The following is a 25,125-nucleotide window of genomic DNA, read 5'->3' as shown; positions in this document are numbered from 1 at the left end:
TGGCCGAAAGCTCCACGCCCTGCAGCTGGCACGTAACAGATGCTCCGTCACTGCTGAATGGGGAACAGGATTCAGGGGGACACGAACAGAGAGAGAGAAATAATAGGGGCAATGCCCACGTCTCACTAGTTCCGGCACGTTCCGTCCTCAGTGCTTCTGTCTGTACTAACAGGGACCACCTACGAGCCCCTGAGTCTCCTCATCCGTCTTCCCTGAACACTGTGCCCAGTGACGTGGAGAAGGGCTGGCTGTTCCTCTGTAACCGCTGAGAGCTGACGGTGGAATGAAACCAGGACACCTGGATTCCGGGCCTGGCTCTGTCACTAGTGGCTCTGAGACCTGGAGGAAGGTGCCTCACTTCTATCTCTTCTGCGGCTTGGCCCTGTGGTCCATCCAGGTCAAAGCTCTTCTAGGTCCCCAGGGAGCTGATGATCTTCGAGGCTCTTACCACCCTCTCCCCACCACCCCGAGAGCTGCCTCAGGTGAAGAGCAGACAGGTCAATGGAATGATACCAAGAGAGTGGGGAGACTCCCCTCCACCTGCCTGCAGCACCCCAGCCTCAGAGCACCACATCCTGTAGGGATGGGTGCCGGTGGGAGCAGGTGGACACGTGCCCCTCTAACCCAGGGGGCAGGCAGGTACCACAGCCTCGAGGTAGGTGGCCTCGTTATTCAGCACGATGGAGGGGGAGACCTCCGTCACATGCCAACCTTACGGGGAAGCTCTGAACATGAACATGGCACCGGATGTGGGTATGAGGGCTCGGCTCGTTGCCTGGCATGCCTGGTGCGTGGTGACAACATTGGTTTGGGTGATTATACAAATGCAGCAGCAGAAGACAAGGCAGCACAACACACGTCTGTATCACTTACTTCGACTCGCCTCACTGAAGCTCCCCTTAACAGCGCTCAGCCTCGCAGCCCATCAGGATCCCCCAGGACGTTTTTCCAAATACTGACGTCCAGCCTTCAACCCAGACTTACAAGGCCAGAATCCCTGGGGGCCAGGTCTAGAGAATCTGCATTTGTAACACGCTCCACAGCCAAGCCCAGAGGTGAAGTCAAGGGGAGAGCTGGAGTCGACAGATGCCTCGGGTCCCAGCTGTCCCTCCCATCACCCATCCTGGGGGTGGGGGGGAACTCACCGATGTCGGTGACCAGCTGCTTGGTGGAGTGCGGGGTCAGCTCAGGGATCTGCAGGATCACGTCACAGTAGGTCTGCATGGTGGCTCTGGCAATGGAGCCCAGCCAGTTATCAGCTATGTTGTCCAGCTCAGGCAGCTCATCCCCTAGGAGGGAGAAAAGGTCACCAGAAGGTCCTGCTCAGGACAATCCCATCGCCAACAGCTTTTACCTTCCGAGTGACCAGGCCCACAGCACGTGTTGTATGCACAAACACGCCAGGGAGCTGTGGTCTCAGTGGGGAATGCAGGGAACCGAAAACAATCACAACTTAGGTCAACTGGTATCGACTTGAGTGAGAAGAGGATTCAGAAGAAGAAACAGTCAGGGGAGGGAGAGTGATCTCTGTGTTCCCAAAGGCAGGGGACTGGGCGTAGCCATGAGGGCCTGGAGGGAGGGCAGCCCCACACCAGCTGGGAAGGCGGGAGAGTGGTCACAGCCAACAGGGAACAGGTGGCACGTCAGGACTGAGACCTGGGCCAAGGCCACCAACCACTGATGAGCTGGGTGCCGCCCAACCTCTCAGAGATGCTCGCCGTCTGCTGTAAAATGGAGGGGACAACAGTCCCCTCCGGGGCTGTTCCGGGGCTGCTATGGGAATCACCAGAGGCCTTGGCACGGGTCGAGTGTGTGTGCCACACACTTGGTGCTATGCACACAGTGACTCTTGGTGTCACACCACTTATGGGGAGGGAGAAGGGGTATGGAGGGGGGCGCAGCAGGGGGCGGTGCTGGGGGACAGAGCTAGGTCACAGAGGGCTCCCTGAGAACCACGTGGACCCCATGTCAGAGGAAACAGGCAATGGCTGCGAGATCCCAGCAAGATTGCGATGTGACAAGCCCACGTCGGGGAGAGCCGGTCAGGCTGGGGCGGGGCAAGGGGGAGGACGGAGCAGCCATTCTGGCCACACAGGCCTGAGCTGGGGGGTGGGAGGAAGGTGGCCACCTGATAGCAGAAATGGGAAGAAGGGGAGGAAGGAGAGCAACATTAAAACAAACAAAAAAGTATGGGGACAAGCACTGAATAATAGTACATTTAGAAGGTAAGCAAAGTGCTTCCGCCACCACCACCACCACCAATAATAATAATATAATAATAATAATACAGAACATAAAGCTGCATGTCAAATATCATCTGTGCAGACAGTGGCATCCAGAGGGCATGTGGGAAAACGGAAACACCATCATGTTCGATGATAGGACGTCATGATTTATTCTTTCAAACCCATGACCTTATTTGATATCTAGCATCTATACAACAAGCACAAACTAGAAAGTTAAAAACCAAGACAGGATGAACATAAACAAGCATAAGGCCAAGAACGTGAAATCTAGGGCTTCCGCCCCAGAACCAGATGTGATTTTATTCTGTGATACCTTCTTAAGCTGCTGAATCTTTTATATATCACATGATTTTTCTGTTTGTCCAACCTTATGAAGGAGGCCTATAATATCCAATGTTAGGATAAGATGATTGTTGATCAGAAAGTATACGGTCCCTGTTCAACCTCGCCAGGCCCAGATCATGAGAAAAAGGAAAAGTTTTAATTCATTGTCATTTTACCTTGTCGGTTTAGAGATCTAGGAACCCTGGGGGGTTGGGAACAAGCTGTGGCCAGAGGCATCTGGACAGGAACATCACCTCTATGGTGAAGGGTTTATGTTTGTTCTCACGAGCAAAACTGTTCTGGGTGCCACTGTTCCCAGAGAGAAGGGGCTCGCATTCACCGGGTGGGAACCTTGCAGAGCTCGCTTCCACCTCCAGTGAGTACGTGTGACCCGGACCCCGGACCCTCGTGCCACTGCCTCCCCGGCTGAGGGGCACTGGCGGAGCCCCTCTCCAGGGACACCTGGCACACGGTGAGGCAGTCACCCTGTCCCTAATCTACTCTGTCCTGCAGAAGTTTCTCAGGGGGGCGGGGGGTACATCAGGTGGACCCCATCTTTCCTGTCCCTATTTTAGAGTCTCAACAACTCTCTCCCAGGGAGTCTGGAGAGGCGCGTGTGCGGGTAGGGGGAGGCTGGCAGCTACAGCGAGCCCCCTCCCTGCTTTCTGGCGGGCCCTTCTCACCTTGCTCAGGAGGAAAGGGCAGCTTCCCAGCATGCAGCGCCAGTTCCAAGGCAGAGTCCTCCTGAGTCACAAAAGGCTCGAGATTCAGGGGGAGGGACATGATATACTGCCCAATCTGAAACAGAAGAAAGCACTTTCAGCCCACACTAACACAGGTAATTATTTCTGCAGTACGTTCGCGTGCAGGCATTTAGGGTGCAGACAAAACCATTAGGCCTGGGGCAGCCCCTGATCTTTCCAGTGTGCAGTAATACTGACTGCTACGACAGCACCTAAAAAAAATCAATGGGAACTTGCATGTATATCACAGATTCATCCTCACACTAATGGCCTCACTATTTTTGGAATGCATTCAATGCAATCTCTACCTCAAATGAGGTAATAGATACCGACAAGCAATAACAAGTTATTATTACTATTCATAGATCCCAAACCAGTAAGGTGCTAAGGTCAGCAAGTGCATGGCCAAGCAAGAGTTCAAATCCTGTCTCCTGGACTTGGCTATGGGTCTCTCTTTTAGAAATGTTCTAACTACGAGAAGAAAGGAATTTTGTTGGGGGAAAAAAGCTACTTATGAATTAACCTGGAGGGAAACTGTTGTTTGGATAATACAAACTCTAGAAAATAAAGATCAACACCACCTTCTTGGCTGGTAGGGGCTCGTAAAAGACCGGATTACAAGACATTTGGGATGAGCCCACAAATAATACAGTGTTTGTCCTGTGTTTGTCAGACGCACATGGCAGTCATCATGGGTAGACTTCAGACACCAGTTTCTATTAAAACTCATGCCTGTTTTGGTTTTAAGGTCAATATATGCTTTTGTTTCACAAATGAGGTTGATTTTCAAGTTATGACAACATATTGTTTTTTTCTTAAATGGCTTTGACCCTGTTGTTGCTTTTTGGGGGGTTCTATATTTATCCCATACATTTAAATTTACAGTTGATACTGATTCTGCAAAATGTAAGTCCAAGGATTATCCAAGTAAGATTTTCCCCTCCTGGCCTCACACACACCGACACGGTGGCAGACCCCCAAAATCTCCCAGCCCAGAGGGAGATTCCACACATTTCCAAATACTGAATGCGGGCTGGCTATAGTAAGTCTAAACATCCTATGGTCCATCATGCTAACAAAACAGAGTAGTTTGCTCTCCCTTTAAAGAGGTACACACAGATGGTATAATAAACGAAGTCAGCCTTTTTTCCTTTCATTTACTTAGTACAGTCTCTCATTCAAACTAGACAAGTGGGGGGCGCCTGGGTGGCTCGGTCGGTTGAGCGTCCGACTTCGGCTCAGGTCATGATCTCGCGGTCTGTTAGTTCAAGCCCCGCGTCGGGCTCTGTGCTGACAGCTCAGAGCCTGGAGCCTGCTTCAGATTCTGTGTCTCCCTCTCTCTCTGCCCCTCCCCCACTTGTGCTCTGTCTCTATCAAAAAATAAATAAATGTAAAAAAAAATAAAAAATTTCAAACTAGACAAGTGGGCCACTTTCCTCACTAATAACAACCATCACAATGCCTTTCAGCTTGCAAATGGCAACGAATTCATCATTTTCCCACAAGGCTGGAGGAAGAAAAGGATGCTATGGGATTTCTCCATTCTGATTCCATGTGACAGGTACTTCCTGAATACTGACTATGTGCAAAGAGTCTGGGGAGTGCTCCTGTGTTTGGTATACTTCCCACCTGTAGCCATGACCTTCTGGCTAAATCCACACACCCAGCTGTACTTGAAATGAAGCGTCAGGATCACTATACCTCACATCTACAGTGTTTTTCATTTTTCAAAGCATTTTCTCCTATTTCGCCCCTATATCATGTTCGTGCGGCTGTTGTGTGGGAGAGGGCATTCACCAAGGAGGCAAAGTGTCACTTAGGTGCCAAATTTCGATAACCTGGTATCTTAAACTTCAACGAGTTGGCTTAGATGGTGGGGATTGCTGTGGTCCCTGGACAGTTCCCATGACTCCAGGTCTCCCTCGGGAGTTCTGTCGACATTCATCTTTTGGAAATCAGTGCAGACAGGGATGCCTACCATCGCACCTGAGGATATTTTCCTACCGTTCTCACATACGCAATAAATACTCCTTGATATCCTGTTTGGGTAAGCTCAGTGACTCAGGAAAAATGAAGAGCTAGCTTTGTGGTCAGATGGACTTGGGCTTGAGTTCTGGCTCTACCACCGTGTGACCTTCCTGGTGTCCTCATCTCTGACATGACAATGACCTCATACTTACTCCAAAGGGCCGTGCCAAGGGTGAAATTAATGCTGTGATACATGCATAAAGCTCCTGGCGTCCTAACAGAGTGGCTACTGGATAAATGGTTTCCCTGCCCCTCTCTCACTCCCCACAGCCTTGCTGCTGGCCTGTGAAACATTACTGCCGACCAGCTCACATTGTTGTCAAGATAAAATTCTGCCTAGATGGCGCGCTAACTCATGGCATTGATAAAAGCCTGGCACTGAGCTTGCACACAGTGTGGGTTCGATGAGTGTTCATTTCCTGAGTGCACGTCACCAGCCCCCAGGGACAATCTGTAACTCAGGGGCGTCACGCCAGGTGGAAAAGGGCCCTCCCTTACTCCTCCATGTCTCAGTTTCCTCAGGAATGATTCCTTAAGATCATTCAATAATCTCTCAAGTCCCTTCCAGCATCATCATTTCCGGAATCAATTTAGATTGTAATGCATACTGGCTCAATTCTAAAAATAAGGTTATTGCCATTGTTGTGAAAAGCAGCCCACATCTGAATAGTTTCATCAGTAAAGGTTATCAGGTAATGGCCTGGAAAACGGGAGGAAAGTGACTGCCACTTTGAACTGGACACCCTCCCAACCGACAGAGAAAACAATGCCATCTTCCTCGGTACTGCTGGTAGGATCACCAGACATGTCTAACCATACAAGGGTCACTTTTAAAATTCCTTTGTATCTCTTACAATAGAGTCATAACTGGCACAGCAGTGGGTTCTAAAGTGACAGCATTAGGCAGAGATTGCTTATCCCAGAATCACCCTGGAGAATCCCAGATGTCTCTCAGAGCTGGACTATATTACCTCTACCCAGTATTTGTCATGCACATTGACCTCCAAGAGCGACAGAGCTAGACTGCAGCAAGGAAGGACAAGAAAGGCCACGTGCAGATGTCTTGGTGACTGTCAATTCCCAGGGGTGAATGGAGGAAAGGACCCTGAACTGCCCCACTCCCCTGTAGGGTCTATTCTGTTCTTTTTCTAATATTAAACCTCTATAAATACAATTCTTAAGAGATTTATTTCCTGCTGTGAAATTCCACATGAAAGTATTCCACACAGGGCCTGGGGCATAATAGGTGCTCACTAAAATGTTTGCTGAATTTGAATTCAGAACTATATACACACTGTTCCTCTGAAAAGTCCAGAGAAGAATCTGGCCACCTGCTTCCTGTCCTCCCACGTCAGAATTTCCTATGTGTACTCACACTGTGATGCCCTTAGGTACTGGTCATGCCTCACATCAGGAGGTGTATGAACATGTTACATTTTTGAAATCAGCTTGTTTTTCGTCAGTTGATTTAATAAGGAAATCAGCCGCCTTTCCTTAAAGTCCTGGATATGGGGGCACCTGGGTGGCTCAGTCGGTTAAGCGCCCGACTTCGGCTCAGGTCATGATCTCATGGCTTGTGGGATCAAGCCCCATGTCGGGCTCTGTGCTGACAGCTCAGAGCCTGGAGCCTGCTTCAGATTCTGTGTCTCCCTCTCTCTCTCTCTCTCTGCCCCTCCCCTGATCGTGCTCGTTCTCTCTCTCTCAAAACTAAATAAACATTTTTTAAAAATTAAAAAAAAAATAAATAAAGTCCTGGATATGGATGGAAACTACTCCATCCATAGGAAGCATAGGTTCAGACAGCACCGATGCGGTAATGACTACTTTCCCAGGAGGCCAGAATCAAAAGACAAGGCACGGTCTGCAATGCTATGACTGCCCCTGGAGAAAAGTGCACGGAACTCTTACATTGCTGATGTACTCGAGAGGGGTGAGGCTGAAGGTGGGCAGATCGTCGGTCAAGGTCTCGCCAATGCCTGCTGTGTTCCAGCTCTAGGGGAGAAAAGACAGAAAGCGGTCAAGGTCACAGAAGCCAGGTGCCACAGAAAAGCACCACATGCCAGAAAATACTTGAAGAATGCACCACTCCTATAGGTGTCTTTGCTCCAAGATGGCCTTGGAAATCATCACTATTTTACAGATCAGGGACTTCTCTTTAAATCATCACCTTGAGGGGCGCCTGGGTGGCTCAGTCAGTTGAGCTTCTGACCTCAGCTCAGGTCATGATCTCACGGTTTGTGGGTTCGAGCCACGCATCAGGCTCTGTGCTGACAGCTCAGAGCCTGGAGCCTGCTTCCGATTCTGTATTTCCCTCTCTCTCTGCTCCTCCCACTCTCGCTCTCTCTCTCTCTTGCTCTCTCTCTCTCTCTCAAGAATAAATAAGCATGGGTGCCTGAGTGGCTCAGTTGGTTAAGCGTTCAACTTCAGCTCAGGTCATGATCTCGTGGCTTGTGGGTCTGAGCCCTGCATTAGGTTCTATGCTGAAAGCTTAGAGACCGGAGCCTGCTTCAGATTCTGCATCTCCCTTTCTCTCTGCCTCTCTCTCTCTCTCGCTCAAAAATGAACATTAAAAAAAATAAAAATAAATGTTAAAATTTAAATCATCACCTTGAAACCTGCCACAGAGAAAATAATCCTTTCTCTCTCCCTCTCCCCACCCCCCTCTGCATTCCTATAGATCCCTAAAACAGGAGCTCCTATCTTCTCAACAGACCTATTTGGTGGGAATGGATCCCAGTTGTTGATCCCACTCAGATTGTGAAGAGCTGTGTATCCTGAGGTCTGAGTTTCTCTACTAGGTGGGCACTACAAGGTAGGAGCTGCTGGGTGCAGGTGGCCTCGCTAACCCCGGGGTCTTCAGCCCCAGATCCTCCACAGAGGATCACATGTAAATCCCTATCTTGGGAAACGCCTTCTGGCTGCAGGAATATCCAAACCACACTTACTGACATACTTAACTGCTTTTATTTCTAGCTGTCTTCTGGATTTATTTCTCAGGGATGGAAAGAATCTCCAAACCCCACCAACTGCCCTTCTGTCCTCTTTGTGACTCCTCTGTCATCTGGGGAGATGCTCTTCCTCTTGACATTTCAAGTGAGTACATCTCTGGTATCACCAAGTGAGCCTCCCCAGCATTCTCTCTAGAGTCAGGCACACTGCCAGCACGTCCATGGTTACATTGTTCATACAGAACTTGGCACACCTTCATACAGAAATCTAGTTTCTTCATTCCAGCCTGAGTCACCCCAAAGCCAGCCTGGAAAACAAGGCCCTCTCTGGCTGCGCTCCTGGAGTGGCTCCCAGGTCACGGTGGAGTTGCTCTCCACAGCCACCTGATGCCCGATCTGGTTGCTTGATCCTTTAAGCAGCGTTCCGGGAATGTAATGACCACGTGTACCCCTGGGCTCCCAGCCCAGGCTCAGCCTCAGCCGCCCTCCCCACGTCCCCTAGCACCGGCTCGGTTCTGATTTTCTTTGCTTGAGACCAGTTCTTTTTCCTCCCCACCCCCACCCCTAGTTTTCTAAGTTCCTTGTTCTTGCATGAGAATCCTCTTCTGTTTCAAAATAGCCTGCTTTTCTTCAGTTAACTCCCACCCCATTAAGAAGACACACTCTGATCACCCACATGTACCGAGTGCCCATGATGCACAGAGCCTTGTGCCCCACTTGGCAGAGAGGAGACAAAGAAGTGTAAGACTTGGTCCTCGCTCTCCAGAAGCTCCTTGAGAAACCAAGACCCCCTGATATGCTCCCACGCTATAAACCCCCACGCACCCAGGCTTCCACTTGGGAGTTCTCAGGGGCAGATGCAAGGTTTGATACAGTAAGAGCTCTGAGGAGCAAGGGCTCCGGCTGATTATAGAGGGCGGTGGGATGCCTGAGGTGCACAGACAGAAGACTGGAAGAGAAAGTGTAGCCCTGAACTGTGGGCTAAGAAAGGGCTTTATTTTCAACAAATAAATTGCAAGACTATGAGAGAGAGGAGAGGAGAGGAGAGGAGAGGAGGAGAGGGAGGGAAGGGTCCGGAAGGGTGGTCTGTAGTTCATAAAAGACACATCGAGCAATCCCGATGTGCACAATGAACCTGGGTCCTGATTCAGACGGTGAAATTATGACCTTTATGACAATTGGAAATTTGAACACTGATTACTGATATCAAGGAATCATTTCTGACTTAGGGGTGATTATGGCACTGTGATTATTTTTAGAGTTGCCCCCCTTTAGAGAAGGGGTATATACGAGACAGATGGCCAGGAGATGACCATGCTGGAGCAGGGTGATGAGGACGTGGGGTTCAGTAGACTCCTCTCCCCATTCTTGCATATGTGTGAACACCTCCTCAATAAAATGTTTTTTTAAATCGACCCTTACACTGGGTCTGGGGAGGTAGGGACGGGTCCTGAGTCGGGGGACAAAGTCAGAGTGGTGCTTTGTGAAGATTAATGCAGCACCTCAGGAGGACTGAGGGTGGGGAGGCAGATAAATAGCTCAAGGAACAGCTGGGAGAGGAGGAGAAGCCCATCGAGGGCAGTGGCCACAGGAACAGACAGGAGACATCTTTAAAAAGAAGGAACAATGCAACACAGTGGTGAGGTCACTGGCAAAGAGCAGAGGCAAGAGGGCAGAGACAGGAAGGCCAGGGAGGCAGTGGGCTGGGAGAGGGGATGGTGCGAGGGCTGAGCTGCAGGGAAAGGGCAGCATCCCCCAAGTGCATCCAGGGGACTCACACTGCAGGCTGGAGGCCCCCGAAGGCTCCAGAAGGCTCCGTGGGGAGGTGGGAGGAGAGTGGACAGGCAAAGGGCAGAGGGGAGAAGGGAGAAGAGCCGGAGTGGAACGTGGTTTGCAAGAAGGGTGGGTGTGGATCGAACTAGGGAGGCGCTTAGCAACTTAGGGCGACAGGGAAATGGTGTAGGTTATTTTTTAATTGTTCAAAATTTATTTAAAATTTCCTTCAAACAGACTTTTTCTATCCATCTGTCACCAGATAATGTGGGCAAACGTCAACAGCCTGTTTGGAAATGGAATACAGTGTTGGTTTATATTCTTGAAATGTAAAAGGGTAATACAATTTACTGGCAAACATTAAAAACAAACACCGAATGACCAGGGTTTAATTTTCAAATCCTTAAGGCCCAAGTGTTTGCCTTTGTGTTGTGTGCTTTCCCCGCTGGCAACTCTCAGAGAGCAGTTCCTCCTAACCTCAGTTCCCAGCGCCCCGGGGGGCTGTGGCGGTGAGGCCTGAGTGAGGAGGTGAGATTCAGGCAACCAGGAGCCCAACTGTAGCGGGGGCTCTGGAGTACAGAAGTGGGGGTAAAAGAGCAGCGGAAAGAACGGAGCTTCCAGAACAGAGGGTCAAGATTTTAGGATTTGGGGTGGGGGCATGAGTGACCTAGGTGAGGGGATCAAGAGCACACTTACCGTGATGAGTGCTGAGTCAAGTACAGAATTGTTGAATCACTATACTGTATACCTGACACTTACGTAACACTGTATGTTAATTGCACTGGAATAAAAAAGAGGTTAAAAAAAAAAAAAAAGATCCTGGTTCTTAACATTAACATGAATTGCTTGTTTTATCCTACATTACACATGAAATAGTTTCAAAATAGCTATACCATTACTACCAACAATAAAATTACTGTATGAAGTTCAAAAAAAAAAAAAGATTTTAAGCTCTTAATAAAAATAGGGGCACCTGGCTGGCTCAGTTGGTGGAGCATGCAACTCTTGATCTCAGGGTTGTGAGCTCAAGCCCCACGCTGGGTGTAGAGATTATTTAAAAAAAAAAAAAAAAAAAGGCACCTGCGTGGCTCAGTCGGTTAAGCATCTGACTCTTGGTTTTGGCTCAGGTCATGATCTCACGGTTGGTGAGTTCAAGCCCACGTCTGGCTCTACCCTGACAGTGCTAACCCTGCTGGGGATTCTCTCTCTCTCCCTCTCTTTCTGCCCACCCTCCCCCCTCAAAATAAACAAATAAACATTTTTTTTTATTAAAAAAAATTTTTTTAATGTTTATTTTCAAGAGAGGGAGAGAGAGTGTAAGCAGGGTAGGGGCAGAAAGAGAGGGAGACACAGAATCCGAAACAAGCTCCAGGCTCTGAGCTGTCAGCACAGGGCCCGACGTGGGATCTGAACTCATGAACTGCGAGACAATGACCTGAGCCTAAGTCGGACGCTTAACTGAGCCATTCAGGAGCCCCCCCCACCCAAATTTTTTTAATTAAAAAAAAAAGAAAAGCGAAGAAAAATAATAAAAGCAGCCAGATCTGGAGGTTGGGGAGGGGGATGGGAAGGATGAAGAATGCTAATCCCCTCCTCTTTCAGAGCAGCTCAGCTGGTATCAGCAGCTACCTGAGATGCAAACATGACTAACCCAAAGCAAGGACCCCAGCCTCTTGATGGTTTTCGTAATCTTTTTTCAGCAACGTTGGAAAGATCTTCTGGGGGCTGGTATCTTTTGTGGGGAAGAACCTGTTATCTCAGGCTCCACGATTCCTCTGCTTTCACTTAGTTGATCTTCCTTTTCTAGTCACATTCAAATGAACGTTATGTTGTATACATTTTGGCTTTAAAGAACAGCACGTGCAGGACAGCGCATCCCCTCTATGGATCCATCTATCTATCCACTGGTGCCCGGCCAGCCTCCAACTTGGGGCAGGAAGAGGTGTCTGTCTGGGTTGAACACCACACATTCCCACTGATTTCTACACTGTGGGATTTTGAGGGATTTATTGCTTTTTTCATTGTACTTTCCTGTACCACCTGAATTTCTGAAAATGAGTATGTGCCATTTTTACTTCTAAAAAACTGTCATTCCTACTTAAAAAATGAGAATTGCAGAGAAGAAAGCCAGCAATATTAAGCATGTACTCTGTGGCAGCTGCTGGGCTAAATTCTATCATAATACAAATCCTCACGTATCTGCATGGTCAGAATCAGCTCACCCGCATTTGACGAGGAGAGAAGGCTCACACAGGAAGCCGCGCGATCCGGCAGGCCCAAGTCACAGACATCGCTTCCACCGCACTGTGACAGGAGCACCTCTCCTCCAGTTTCGCCCTCCCCCACCCACAACAGAAACACAGAATCTGACCAGGGTGGGTCCCATGGCATTTTTCAGGGAAAAAAATCATAAAGAATGAAAATCATGGAATTTCAGAACTTTGAAAGCATGTGGTCCAACCCCTTGTTTCATGGATGGGGGATCTGAGACCCAGAGACTTGACCCAGGTCATGTGGTGAAGTGAGCAGCTCTTGAGCCCTGGCCTCGTAGGCTTTCTGGAGGGTGGCAGGAAGTAAGGAACTTGTAATCGTGCCCTCCCAGTTCTTTCCACTTCCTAAAAGATCTCTTGGTTATTAAAGGTCCATAACTGGATCTTTCTCAAAACACTATCTCTAAAAACAAAACAAACCAAACAAAACAAAGCTGAATCCAGAGAGCCTGGAACTGTCATTGAGAAAGGCTGGCAAAGGGGTTGTCCTAGAAATCCAGATGGCAGTGATGACACGGGGCCCGAGGAACTCAGAACCAGTGGAGAAGCTGTGACTGATGGGTAGTCCCTTGAAGGGAGTCAGGACAAGTAGAACAGAAGCCAGGGAAGGGAGGCACTCTGGGAACAGCCACAAAGAAAAGGCATCAAGGACAGAAAAGAGCAGAGTCCTTCAAACTCCGTCAAAATCACCAGATCAGATCTGGGGAGGCGCTCTCCTGGGTGGAGCTCCAGAAACAATGCTCCTGGAAAGGATGCAATCTCAGGGGATGAAGAGCTGCTGTGACCTGCCCCTGCCTATCCAGGGGCACAGGATCTCCCTCACTTCTCCCTGCCAGGGCACAGCTATGCTGATCCAAATGGCGCAAGTTAATCAAGCAGTAATAATAATCCCAAGAAGCAGTCTAGAAAGAAAGCATCTCAGTGACTCCAATTAAGATAAGAAATTCTTGCTAAGCAGCGAGTTGCAAGGGAACAGTGAGTCTGTAAGGTGGGCCTTTCAGCCAGGAGAGTTAGAACGGTTCCTCCTAAAGCTCCTGGGGGGTGGGAGGAGGCGGTGCCCACACTAAAAAATGCTTGGGAAGGAGGCAGTGCCCAGGGGGGTGTCTGCAGTCAGTGGGAAACTCACGTCCATCTTGGAAACAAGCAGCAGCTGCTGTTTGATGCGCAGGAAAACGGAATCAAAAGCCAGCTGGTGGGCCTGCTGGTTAAGTCGAGTCAGGGCCATGCGAGATGCAGACAGTAGGTTGTGGTTACTTGACCCTTTTTCCTAAGACAAGAAAACACAAAAGGCTATTAGGTCCTGGCTGTAACCAAGGTTTTAGCTAGTTTGACGTTTTTGAAAAGCCACTGAGAGGAAAACAGTGAGGGGGCAGGTCTATACAGTAGTGTTCCCAAGCCTGGTTGTGCCCTGGCACCTGCTTTGGAACATGCTGGATTACAGGTGCACAGGCTCCACCTCAGGGCTACTGAATCGGAGTCCAGCAGGGGTGTGGGGCCCAGGAAGCACTGTTTTAAATTCACTTTTCCAGGTAATTCTGATTCGTCTGAGCTCACACAAGCTGATGGACTGGAAGTGTAGGAAAAATTAACCTGTGGCTGTTCCTCGGGGATAGAGGAAGAAGGAGAAAACGATAAGTGTCAGGTATAGACAAGACTGGGAGACAGAAGCCTGATTCCCAGCGAGGTCAACTCAGTTACACCTGGCTATACAGCAAAGCGTGCACAACCTATACGAGTCCCAGGGAATTCCAAACCGCCTGAGAAAATACAGAGATGGAAAATGTAACCCTGGTTTTGCTATTATAAATGAACCGATTACAACAAACTAAATCAGATCAGCAATAAAGATAAACAGAACTGCTTTCACCTAATCACGGAAGCATGGATGAATGAGCCTGGACAAGTGTTTTAAGAAGTGTTTGTCAAGCTCAGATGCAGCCAGTTGGTGTGCCTAAGTGCAAATCTGAGACCATGTGAGGGCAACAAGGAAGCCTCAGACATGTGCAGAGGGTCACTGTGCAGTCGCCCACAGAGCTCAAGGCCTGGTAGGACACTCTGAGGTTGCATTTGGTGCCATGAGAACAGCAGTGTCTATTCGAACCCGACCAGGGGAAGGGGAGATGGTTCTGGAAGGGATGTTGCAGCCCTCCTAGGATCCTGGGGCCATTCAAAAGTTGCTGTGTGGCTCATTCCATTTATTGGGAAGTTCTTCTGTCCCTGGACCCCAAGGGGCCCAAAGCTCAGAGTCAAGGGCAGCATTGTGGTAGATCAAGTAAGAGCTTAAGCTAAAGGACAGCTCGGAGGGAACACGTCCCCCGGGTCCTCCTGCTCCCATGAGGACACACTTGCTCTGGAGGCTTCCTCTGGCTTTTCCCCACCCCTCGTCCCTCCCCTGGGGAAGAGGCTCGACTTCCCCCATGGAAGGGCTGGGGGCCTCCTCTGTGGCTCCTGCCCACCAGCAGGCAGTACACACTCTGGTCCCCTCTCTGCCATTAACAGGGGACTGTCCCCAGACTGGAGCCAGGGGCTACCTGCCCCACCCATCCCCATGCAAGTCTGACTACGGCAAGCCCATCTGGACACATGTCTGAAGCCATGCTCTCCCGCCTGCCTTTCGTCAGTAATAAAGCTCTACTTATCCACCTCCTACACCTATGTATCCACTGGTTCTGACCTGGTTTCGTTTATTAGCTCCTGAAAACATGATGTGAGTGAGACAGAGAAGTGGCAGTGGGGCACGCTGCAGACCACAGCCACCCCACAGAGCCAGAAAGCCTGGATCAGGGAAGGGGTGACGAGAGAAAAGCTTCCATGTGCAAGAATGCCATCCGTCTGGTCTCATACCTTGAGGGTATAAAGTATTTCCATTAAACTGGCATATTCGGCAGGGTTATCTTTCTGGAGGTAATTATATTCTTGCCATGGGTTCCTGGTAGAGCTCTTCCTGTCTGTCAAGATGCTGTCCTGAAAGCCGGCCAGGTTCCGAGGGCTGTAGGAGTCCGAGAGATACCTGCCAGCTGTGGACAAGATCCTGAAATGAAAGCGATAACCATTATGCCCTGAGCTATTTGTGGGGAACTTCCTCCTTGGGGCATTCAGCTTGCTCCTTACTAAAATCCCAGGATATGCTTTTGAGGCAGATTGATTTCGGGTCCATTTTATAAGGAAAGGAAGACATCCTTCACCGCTGAGGTGTGAGCTGCACGTCAGATACATGAGACACCGGGTGTTTTCATTTCCTATTTAACACTCAGACCACCGGAATATGCCACCTTCCTAATGTGACATACAGCCTACACGGAGCAGTGCTCGGTTGACTACAGTCTGGAACACTATACATGTTCTGTGCAGCCCTTTCTCGCTCTGTGACCATCACTGTGTGGAACAAAGCCACAGGCTGCTGGTGGGCACCTTGGCCACAGCAGCACCAGACAGGGGCGGGAGAGTCGGTCCCAGGACAGTGGTGGCAGCACGTTGAAGCACACCTCCAGCCACAGCACTCGCTATCACACAGCCGGGCCGGAGTGGCGTTTGTCTTCAACGGCCCTGTATGGTTTACTTTCGTGGCTTAGGTGCCACACAGAGATCTACTGAGAGAAGCAGGCGCTTTCCAATTGCTCTGAGAAGGAACAATGCCTGGGGGAGGTTCTCAAGGACAGCCAATGTTTAGGGCTTGAATCTCCATCTTCTGTCTCCACCAAGGGCGGCCTTCCCTGATGGATGCTGCAAATCCTCCTGTTTCCCCCGAGCCCAGCTCTACCATCTGGTCCATACGTCCAAAATTGCACAGCACTACGTGAACATATGCCACCAGGAGGAGAGACACTGTATTACATCCCGAGTGTGGCTAACTCCCTAACCCCTCCTTCACCATAATTTCTCATGAAAGGAATTGCTGCGGACCTGGCAGCTTTTAGGTGCACGCGCTTTAAAAAAAAAAAAAAAAAAGTCCAGGGGCGCTTGGGTGACTTGGTTAAGACTCCGACTCTTGATTTCAGCTCAGGTCATGATCTCACGGTTTGTGGGTTCAAGCCCAGCATCAGGCTCTACACTGACAGAATGGAGCCTGCTTGGGATTCTCTCTCTCTCTCTCTCTGCCCCATCCCATCCCTGTGCATGCACATACTCTCTTAGAAATAAATATTTTTTTTAATTAAAAATTAAAAAACAAGTCCAGTGAGCCTGTCAAGGAATGCGTGTACTTGCAAACAGTGGGGACGGGCCCTTCTTCAGGAACCGCTGTTGACACAAGCAGCTACCTGCCTCTGCCACTAAAAAGTTACGGTTTTCCCTCTTGCTTAAACTCCAGGTTATTTCGGCTGGCTCTTTTGTCTGCCAAACTGTGGCCTATTCCTGCCACCCTTACTTCCAAGTCTTCACTATCTGTGGGGAAAAAATGGGGGGGTTCTCCCCCCCCCCCCCCGAATTCCTAGCACTGAGCACAGGGCCTGGCCCATGGCAGGGGACACTGGGTTTGGCAAGCAGGAAGTCGAGAGCTGCCTTCTGGGAAATCAGTTTCCCTTGGCAGGGCCACAGCCATACGTGTCTCCACTGTCGGCTGGGGGAAACTGAAGAAAACCAGATAAGTCAGGAATGTTTTAAGTATTAAAGATCACGGTTTAAAATGTCACTATACAGGATGCTCCACATCATGTGTCATCAGGGAAACGCAAGTTAAAACAGCAATGAGATACCAGTACATATCTATTGGAATGGCCTAAATCTGGAACACTGACAACCCCAAATGCTCACAAGGATGTGGAGCAGCAGGAACTCTCACATATTGCTGGTGACAATAGAAAGAGGCACAGCCACTTTGGAAGACAGTTTGGCAGTTTCTTATAAAACTAAACATACTCTTACCGTATGATCCAGCAATCACACTCCTTGGTATTTGCCCAAAGGAGCTGAGAACTTACGTCCACATGAAAACCCGCACACAGATGTTTGTAGAAGCTTTATGCATAATTGCCAAAACTTGTAAGCAACCAAGAAGCCCCTCAGTAAATGAATGAACATCCGGATGATGGATTGTTATTCAGTGCTAAAAAATAATGAGCCATGTCTATCAAGCCATAGAAAGACATAGAGGAAACTTAAATGCACATTGCTAAGTGAAAGAAGCTGACATACTATATGACTCCAACTGTATGAAATTCTGGAGAAGACAAAACTATGGAGACAGTAAAAAGATAAGTGGTTGTCAGAGGTTGGGGGTTGGGAAAGGGATGATGGAATACAGAAGATTTTTAAGGTAGTGAAAATAACTCTGTATGATATTATAATGATTGAGTCATGTTATTATACGTTTGTCCAAACCTGTAGAATGTACAACACCAAGAGTGAACCCCAAGGTAAACAATGGGCTTTAGGTGATCATGATGTGTCAGTGTAGGTTCATCAGTTATGACGAATGTAACACTAGGGAGGCTAGGTATGCATGGGGGTAGGAGTATACAGGAAATCTCGGTGCCTTCGTCTCAATTTTGCTGTGAGCCTAAAACTTCTGTAAAAAATATAAAATCTTTCAAAAAGAACAAAAAAAAAAAAAAGTCACTATAGTGCGCTCTACAATAAGCACCAAACCTTAAAAAAAAAAAAAAAAAAAAAAGAGGAATAAATATAGCTCCAACCCCAAGGAATGAATGGTATCTTTTCCTCCCCAGCCTCCTCTTCATCCAGACAGACACCATTAGATGATCTAATCATCAGACTCTGACTTCCTATGACGTGTGTTTGCTAGTGCTATGAACTAAATCTTACTGAAACCACTGGATTTCTTCACTCATAAAGAAATGTCTTCTCATCATTGGAATGGGCTATAAGTAGGTCTTGGGAATGTCAGATAATTAAACAGTCCTCGCCCTCAAGGAGCTCAGAGATTAACCGGGGAGTCCAACCTCCATCAACATGGCAGGAGAATGTAGTCAATATGCACAAAGGAGGGAGAGACTAACGTTACACTTCCATCTGCTTCCTCAATTCATTTCCTTTCACGAAAAGTTGTTAGCCACTTCTTCACAAGCCATGGAAACCTGTAAATTTACAACGGATCCCCCAAACCTGATTTCCCACTGAACTGAGACCTCATCCCAGTGAAAACACCACTGGGCCAAAAGTTAAGTGGTGGGTGCTGTGAACATGCAGAGGGGCCGTAGCAATCTCCCTGGCATCTCACCCAACTTGCCCAGTGCAAGAAAAAGCCTTCCAGTGGCACTCAGTCCATAAATCCCAAAATGATCCCTTTCTGCGAGGTGATCTTAAGAGCCCAAGAGCCAATGTCACTCTTGTCACTGAAGCCATCTGGAGTGTTTCCAGCTACTGACTCTGCCACCCAGGGGGTGGTGGGGAGAGGAGTGGCCCTTGGGCCAAGTGGAGTCTGGGCTCCCCAGGGGAGGCTGACAGGCAGATAAGTTTTATAGGCAGCTGCCACACGTGGCCTCCCTGATGGGAACACAGATGATGACTGTCACTCTTTTCCCTTTCCAGGCTCAGTGCTTTCAGAATGATATCGCATCTCAAAGAGGCTCCCTTGGATACACCCAGTCTGTTCTCATCTCACGCCAAAGCTCAGACCAGCCTTTCAGCTTCTCTGGGCTGCAAAATACAGGTGGAGAGAGAGGCTCATCCTTTATCTACCACATCCCCATTCAGCTTCCTAACCAGATTTTTCTTTTCCTTCTAGAATGTAATATTCACTTTCATTAAAAGATTAAGGAAAACCTATGTGTCCTGATATGGAAAGATGTCTGCTTTACACATGCAGAGAAATCCAAGTCCAAGGAGAGACGCTAATTTGTGAGAAAGACAGTGTGGGGGTGATGCACTCTGGACGGCTCAGCTGACGTCCAGGTTCCAATCACGGCCTCGTGTTGTGGTTCCATGACCTCAGACACAGCTATTTCCACAGATCATTTATTTTTACTTAAGTTACTACCTGTGCCAGACTCCATGCCTCGATGTTTCTTCGACTGTAAAAATGGGGATAAGAACAGTACCTACCTCTTTGACCACTGGGAGGATTAATGACTTAATTCATGTAAAGTCCTCAATGTCAGAGCTCAGTAAATTATGGGTGGGGGGAGATGTTAATAATGTTTCTTCTAGAGAGGATTTTTCACGCGAGTAGAGTTTTCATTTTTATTTTGCATACTTATGAACTGTTTTAATCTTTGCAATGAGTTGGGGCCAGGCTATAATCACTACTGAAATTAATAAAATAAGCTACATGCCTTTCTTTCAAATACATAAATGTGACATTTTCAGCTCTTCCTAGGATGCCTCTGAAAACCCTGACCCACTGGCCCTCCACCACAGGCTCCCCCACAGTATGTGCATGTGTGCATGTCGGCATGAGTGTGTGCAGAGGGTTATTGGTTACTGCATTTATATTATCTACACACTCCACTATATGCCTGGGGTGCCCGGTTTTATTCATTCCAGGAACTCACATAATTTCTGTGCTGGGCTGTTTGGGAGTTATAAACAGTTGCACATCCTAGCCAGCTATAAGCTGCCCAGAACGAAAACCACTGTGGGAGACTGTGGGACTTGAAGACGGTCTGTGGGCTCCGAAATGAAAGAAGACAAGAAGTGGCCAAAAAAAAAAAAAAAAAAAAACCACCCAAAACCAAAAACGGCTGACTTGGAGCACTGACCCTGTTCCTCAGCAACTCATCCCTACTTCCCACGGGGTGGATGTGTTGTTGCGTACACCCCACACCAACCACTCCCCCCACCCACCCCCTGGAGCTTTCATTTCACAATAGACCACTGCCAGAAATTCCCTCCTGTCCGGATTGCTTTAGGACAATAAAGAATTATCCCAGAAAGAGGTGATGGGGCTGCTGCTAGGCCCTCACACAACTGTACGAAATAGATTTCTTCCCCCAGCTCCTGGAAAACACAGAAATCAGCTGTCCCAAGGGAATGGGAAATTTAGCTGGAAGAAAGAAGGAAGGAAATTTGGGAGTCTGGAGCCCTCTGAGTCTCGGGAAAACTCATCTGAAAGGGGCCACTGCAGGGCAATGGAAAACCCTGGCAGGTATCAGACTAGAGAAAGGGGTCAGAGTTAGGGGAGAGAAAGGAAACCCTCCTTCAACACACACCACCCCCGGCACCACAGAATTCTGCAGAACCCGGAAGGCTGGCTGGATTAATCCCGATTCTATGGGCTGCCCCAGGTGAATTCAACACCACCTACAATGCTGTTTCTATGGAGAAATTTATTGTGAGTCCCAATAACTAACTTACAAACAAGCAGTGGGAACCCAGCCCAATTACAATTTGGAGACAACATGTACTGTTTCCTCACTTGGGCTGAAACTTCCATATCTAACCAAAACTTTGTGACCACTGCCAAATAGCTCAGAGCCTTGCCCTTTTTAGATGCTCAGTATTTGTTAGTCCTCGAGCTGTGTGGCTTCCAGATTTGACCATACGTTGTCATTGCTGTGCTGTGCATTCTATCCGGTTCTTCCCAAGAACCCAGGGACTCGCCCACAGCCCTCACCTACCTGTTTGCTAGCTGCTGCTCGAAGTCCCCACATTGCCGCAGGAGCTCGCCACAGGTAGCTATTATCCTAAACAAAACAAAAGGCACTTCAAGTTCAAGTACCTGGAATGTTGACACAGGACAAACATTATCTCATTCATAAAAATTCTAACTATTCACTCCTTTTGGTGGGGCTGGATTCTGGAAAAGTGGTTAACCATCTGACAGTCTACCTGACGTGTTTTACTAATTAGTAATTCATGGAGAAGGTAAAAGTGACCCCCTTCTAATGCCCTCAAGTCACAGGCCTCTCTGCTTCGAATCACAGTTCTGTCTACAGGTCAAATGATCTTACATTTCCAAACTACTGAGGAGCTCTGGGGCTTTGTCCTTAAGAAAACGGGTTGGAAACACTTCCTATCTAAAATTTAAAAACCAGGGCACCTGGCTGGCTCAGTCGGAAGAGCATGCAACTCTTGATCTCGGGGTCGTGAGTCGGAGCCCCACATGAGGTGCGGAGATTACTTATTTAAATAAATTTTTAAAAACTTTAAAATAAAATTTAAAAATCAACGATACATTTAAAAAATCATTCACCACAATCAAGTGGGATTTATTCCCAGGATGCAATGGTGGTTCAATATTTGCATATCAATCAACGTGACAGATCACAAGAGAAAGGATAAAAATCACGCCATCAGGGGTGCCTGAATGGCTTAGTCGGTTAAGCATCCGACTCTTGATTTTGGCTCAGGTCTTGATCTTGCAGTTCATGAGATCGAGCCCCATGTCAGGCTCTGTGCTCACAGCACAGGGCCTGCTTGGGATTCTCTCTCTCACTCACTCTCTCTCTCTCTCTCTCTCTCTCTCTCTCTGCCCCTCCCCTGTTCACACTCTCTCTCTCAAAACAAACATTTTTTTTAAATTTTTTTTTAATCTTTATTTTTGAGAGAGAGAGACAGAGTGTGAGTGGGAGGGGCAGAGAGAGAGGGAGACACCGAATCTGAAGCAGGCTCCAGGCTCTGAGCTGTCAGCACAGAACAGAGCCAGATGCAGGGCTTGAACTCATGAACTGCGAGATCATGACCTGAGCCAAAGTCTGACACTCAACCAACTGAGCCATTCAGGTGCCCCCAAATAAACACTTTTTAAAAGTCATATGATCATCTTAATAGATGCAGAAAAATCATCTGACAAAGTACAACATCCATTCATGATAAAAACTCTCTAACAAAGTAGGTTTAGAGGGAGCATACCTCAACATAATGAAGGCCATTTTTGAAAAACCCACAACTAATATCCTCAATGATGAAAAACAGAGAAGAGCTTTTCCCCTAAGGTCAGGAAGAAGACGAGAATGTCTGCTCTCACCACTGTTATTCAACATAGTACTGAAGTCCTGGCCTCAGCAATTGGGCAACAAAAAGAAATAGAAGGCATCCAAATTGGTAAGGAAGAAGTAAAACTTTCACTATTTGCAGATGACACAATACAATATAGAGAAAACCCTAAAGAGTCGACCAAAAAACTGCTAGAACTGATCAATGAATTCAGTAAAGTCAAAGGATACAAAATCAATGCATAGAAATTTGTTATATTTTTTACACTAATAATGAAGAAGCAGAATAAGAGATTAAGAAAACAATCCTATTTACAACTGTACCAAAAATAATAAAACACTTAGGAATACACTTGACCAAAGAGATAAAAGACCTGTACTTTGAAAACTATAAAACTCTAATGAAAGAAATTGAAGACGGTACAAATAGAAAGATGTTCCATGCTCATGGACTGGAAGAAACAACATTCTTAAGATGTCTCCACTACCAGAAGCAATCTATAGATTTAATGGAAGCCCTATCAAAATACCACCAGCATTTTGCATAGAACTACAACAAATCATCTTAAAACCTGAAGGGAACCACAAAAGACCCCAAATAGCCAAAGCAACCTTGAGAAAGATGAACAAAGCTGGAGGCATCATAATTCCAGATTTCAAGATATACTACAAAGCTGTAGTAATCAACACAGTATGGCGTTGGCACAAAAATAGACACATAGTTCAATGGAACAGAACAGAAAGCTCAGAAATACACCCACGCATATAGGGTCCATTAATCTACAACAAAGGAGGCAAGAATATACAAAGGAGAAAAATAAATCTCTTCAACAAATGGTGTTGGGAAAACTGGACAGCAACATGCAAAATAATGAAACCGGACCACTTTCTTACACCACACACAAACATAAACTCAAAATGGATTAAAGCTTAAATATGAGACCTGAAATCATAAAACTTCTGGGAGAAAATATAGGCAATAATTTCTTTGACATCAGCCATAAAAACATTTTTCTAAACGTGTCTCCTCAGGCAAGAGAAACCAAAGTGAAATTAAACTATTGGGACTACACGACCAAAATAAAAAGCTTTTGCTTTTTGTGAAAGTAACCATCAACAAAACAAAAAGGCAATTTACTAAATGGGAGAAGATATTTGCAAATGATGGGCTAATATCCAAAATATATAAAGAATATATACAACTCAACACCAAAAAACCCAAATAATCCAATTAAAAAATGAGCAGAGGACTGAATAGATGTTTTTCCAAAAAAGATACACAAATGGTCAACAGACACATGAAAACATGCTCAGCATCAGTCATCACCAGGGAAATGCAAATCAAAACCACAATGAGATACCACCTCACACCTGTCAGAATGGCTACAATCAAAAATACAAGAAATAATAAGCATTGGCGAGGATGTGGAGAAAAAGGAACCCTCCTGTGATGTTGGTGGGATTGCAACTGGTGCAGCCAATGTAGAAAACAGTATGGAGCTTCCTCAAAAAAGTAAATATAGAATTACTATATGCTCCAGTAATTTCACTACTAGCTATTGACCAAAAGAAAACAAAAATACTAATTCAAAAGATATACCCACCCCCATGTTTAGTGCAACATTATTTACAATAGCCAAGACACGGAAGCAACCCAAATGTCCATCCACAAATACCATATACACTTGGATAAAGTGTATGTGGTATGTATGTATACATGTATGTATTTATACATACACCTACATACATATACCTATATACATATATATACATATATATAGACGTATATATATGTGTATATATGTATACATATATATATATATACACCACATACATGTATGTGTATACACACACACACACACACACACACACACACACACACACACACTGGACTATTAGTCATAAAATAGAATGAAAAATCTTGCCCTCTGCAACAACATGGATGGATCTAGTGGGTATAATGCTAAGTGAAATAAGTCAGTCAGAAAGATACCACAGGATTTCACTCATATGTGGAATTTAAGAAACAAAACAAAGAAAAAAAAGAGACAGAGTCGTAAATACAGAGGACAAACCGGTGATTGCCAGAGGGGAGATGGGTAGAGGGACAGGTGAAATAGATAAAGGGGATTAAAAAAAATTAAATTTAAATTTAAAAATCAAAATTCATTACTTAGTATTTGTTAGATGTCTGCTATGTACAAGGCAAAGAAAACTATTTTGATACTAGAAGTTATCTCTCTGATCACATGAAAGGCAGATGAAGATTAATCCACTTGGCTTCTCAGAGATAAGCCTGAATGACCATCATACCTGTATTTAATAATCCTTTAATTTTCAAGTAATTTTATGCTGGGCCTCCAACTCCAGGTGCTGAGTCCTTCAACACCAAACTATAATGTCAGGACAAATCCAAGGATTAAAAAACATCTAAAGTCTGGTTAATTTTTAACTTTCTCTAAAAGTGCCTATCATCACCGGGGTATCTAGGCATTCCATCATAAGAAAGGTTTATGAGAAAGCGAAATATTCCACTTTTCACTTGCCTCAGGTACAACAGAATAACCTTGTACATAGTATTTTCTGGTGTACCAAGCCACCAACGACGATAGGGGATACAGTTAGCATCTAGAACATTAAATTTCATCCCCCCAAAATAAAAGTCCAGATCAGAGCCCATGAAGAGATGATCCCTGGGAGGCCCTGGATCAGAGCAGATCCAGGGTCTGGATGTGCCGGATGTGTGGGCCACCACGCTGAGACCTACAGGTGGCACCGGCACCCTGTGCACACTACCTAGGCCAGGGGTCAGGCAAGTGGGTGAAGAGCAGCCTCCCTCTTCTGAATGTACATCCCTGAAGAGCAGTTTTAAGGAAAAGAAATTTTTTTTTAAATTTTATTTATTTTTTTAATTTACATCCAAATTAGCATATAGTGCAACAATGATTTCAGGAGTAGAT

General features: G+C 46.8%; 1 protein-coding gene across 1 annotated transcript in view; it reads right to left on the bottom strand.

Moving 5' to 3' along the window:
• Nucleotides 1-25,125, bottom strand: part of COG7 (component of oligomeric golgi complex 7) — an 86,095-nt gene that overhangs the window by 5,158 nt on the left and 55,812 nt on the right. The window contains exons 11-16 of the mRNA XM_078440339.2: nt 20,849-20,914; nt 15,177-15,363; nt 13,459-13,599; nt 7,250-7,333; nt 3,254-3,368; nt 1,146-1,289 (exon numbers count right to left, since the gene is read on the bottom strand). Coding sequence (XP_078296465.1) covers nt 1,146-1,289; nt 3,254-3,368; nt 7,250-7,333; nt 13,459-13,599; nt 15,177-15,363; nt 20,849-20,914 — 737 coding nt within the window. The remainder of the gene's footprint in view (nt 1-1,145; nt 1,290-3,253; nt 3,369-7,249; nt 7,334-13,458; nt 13,600-15,176; nt 15,364-20,848; nt 20,915-25,125) is intronic.

The sequence above is a fragment of the Panthera onca genome, chromosome E3, assembly GCF_046562875.1.
Source record: "Panthera onca isolate mPanOnc1 chromosome E3, mPanOnc1 haplotype 2, whole genome shotgun sequence".
NCBI classification, from domain to species: Eukaryota; Metazoa; Chordata; class Mammalia; order Carnivora; family Felidae; genus Panthera; species Panthera onca.
This window is presented reverse-complemented; position numbering and strand designations above follow the sequence as displayed.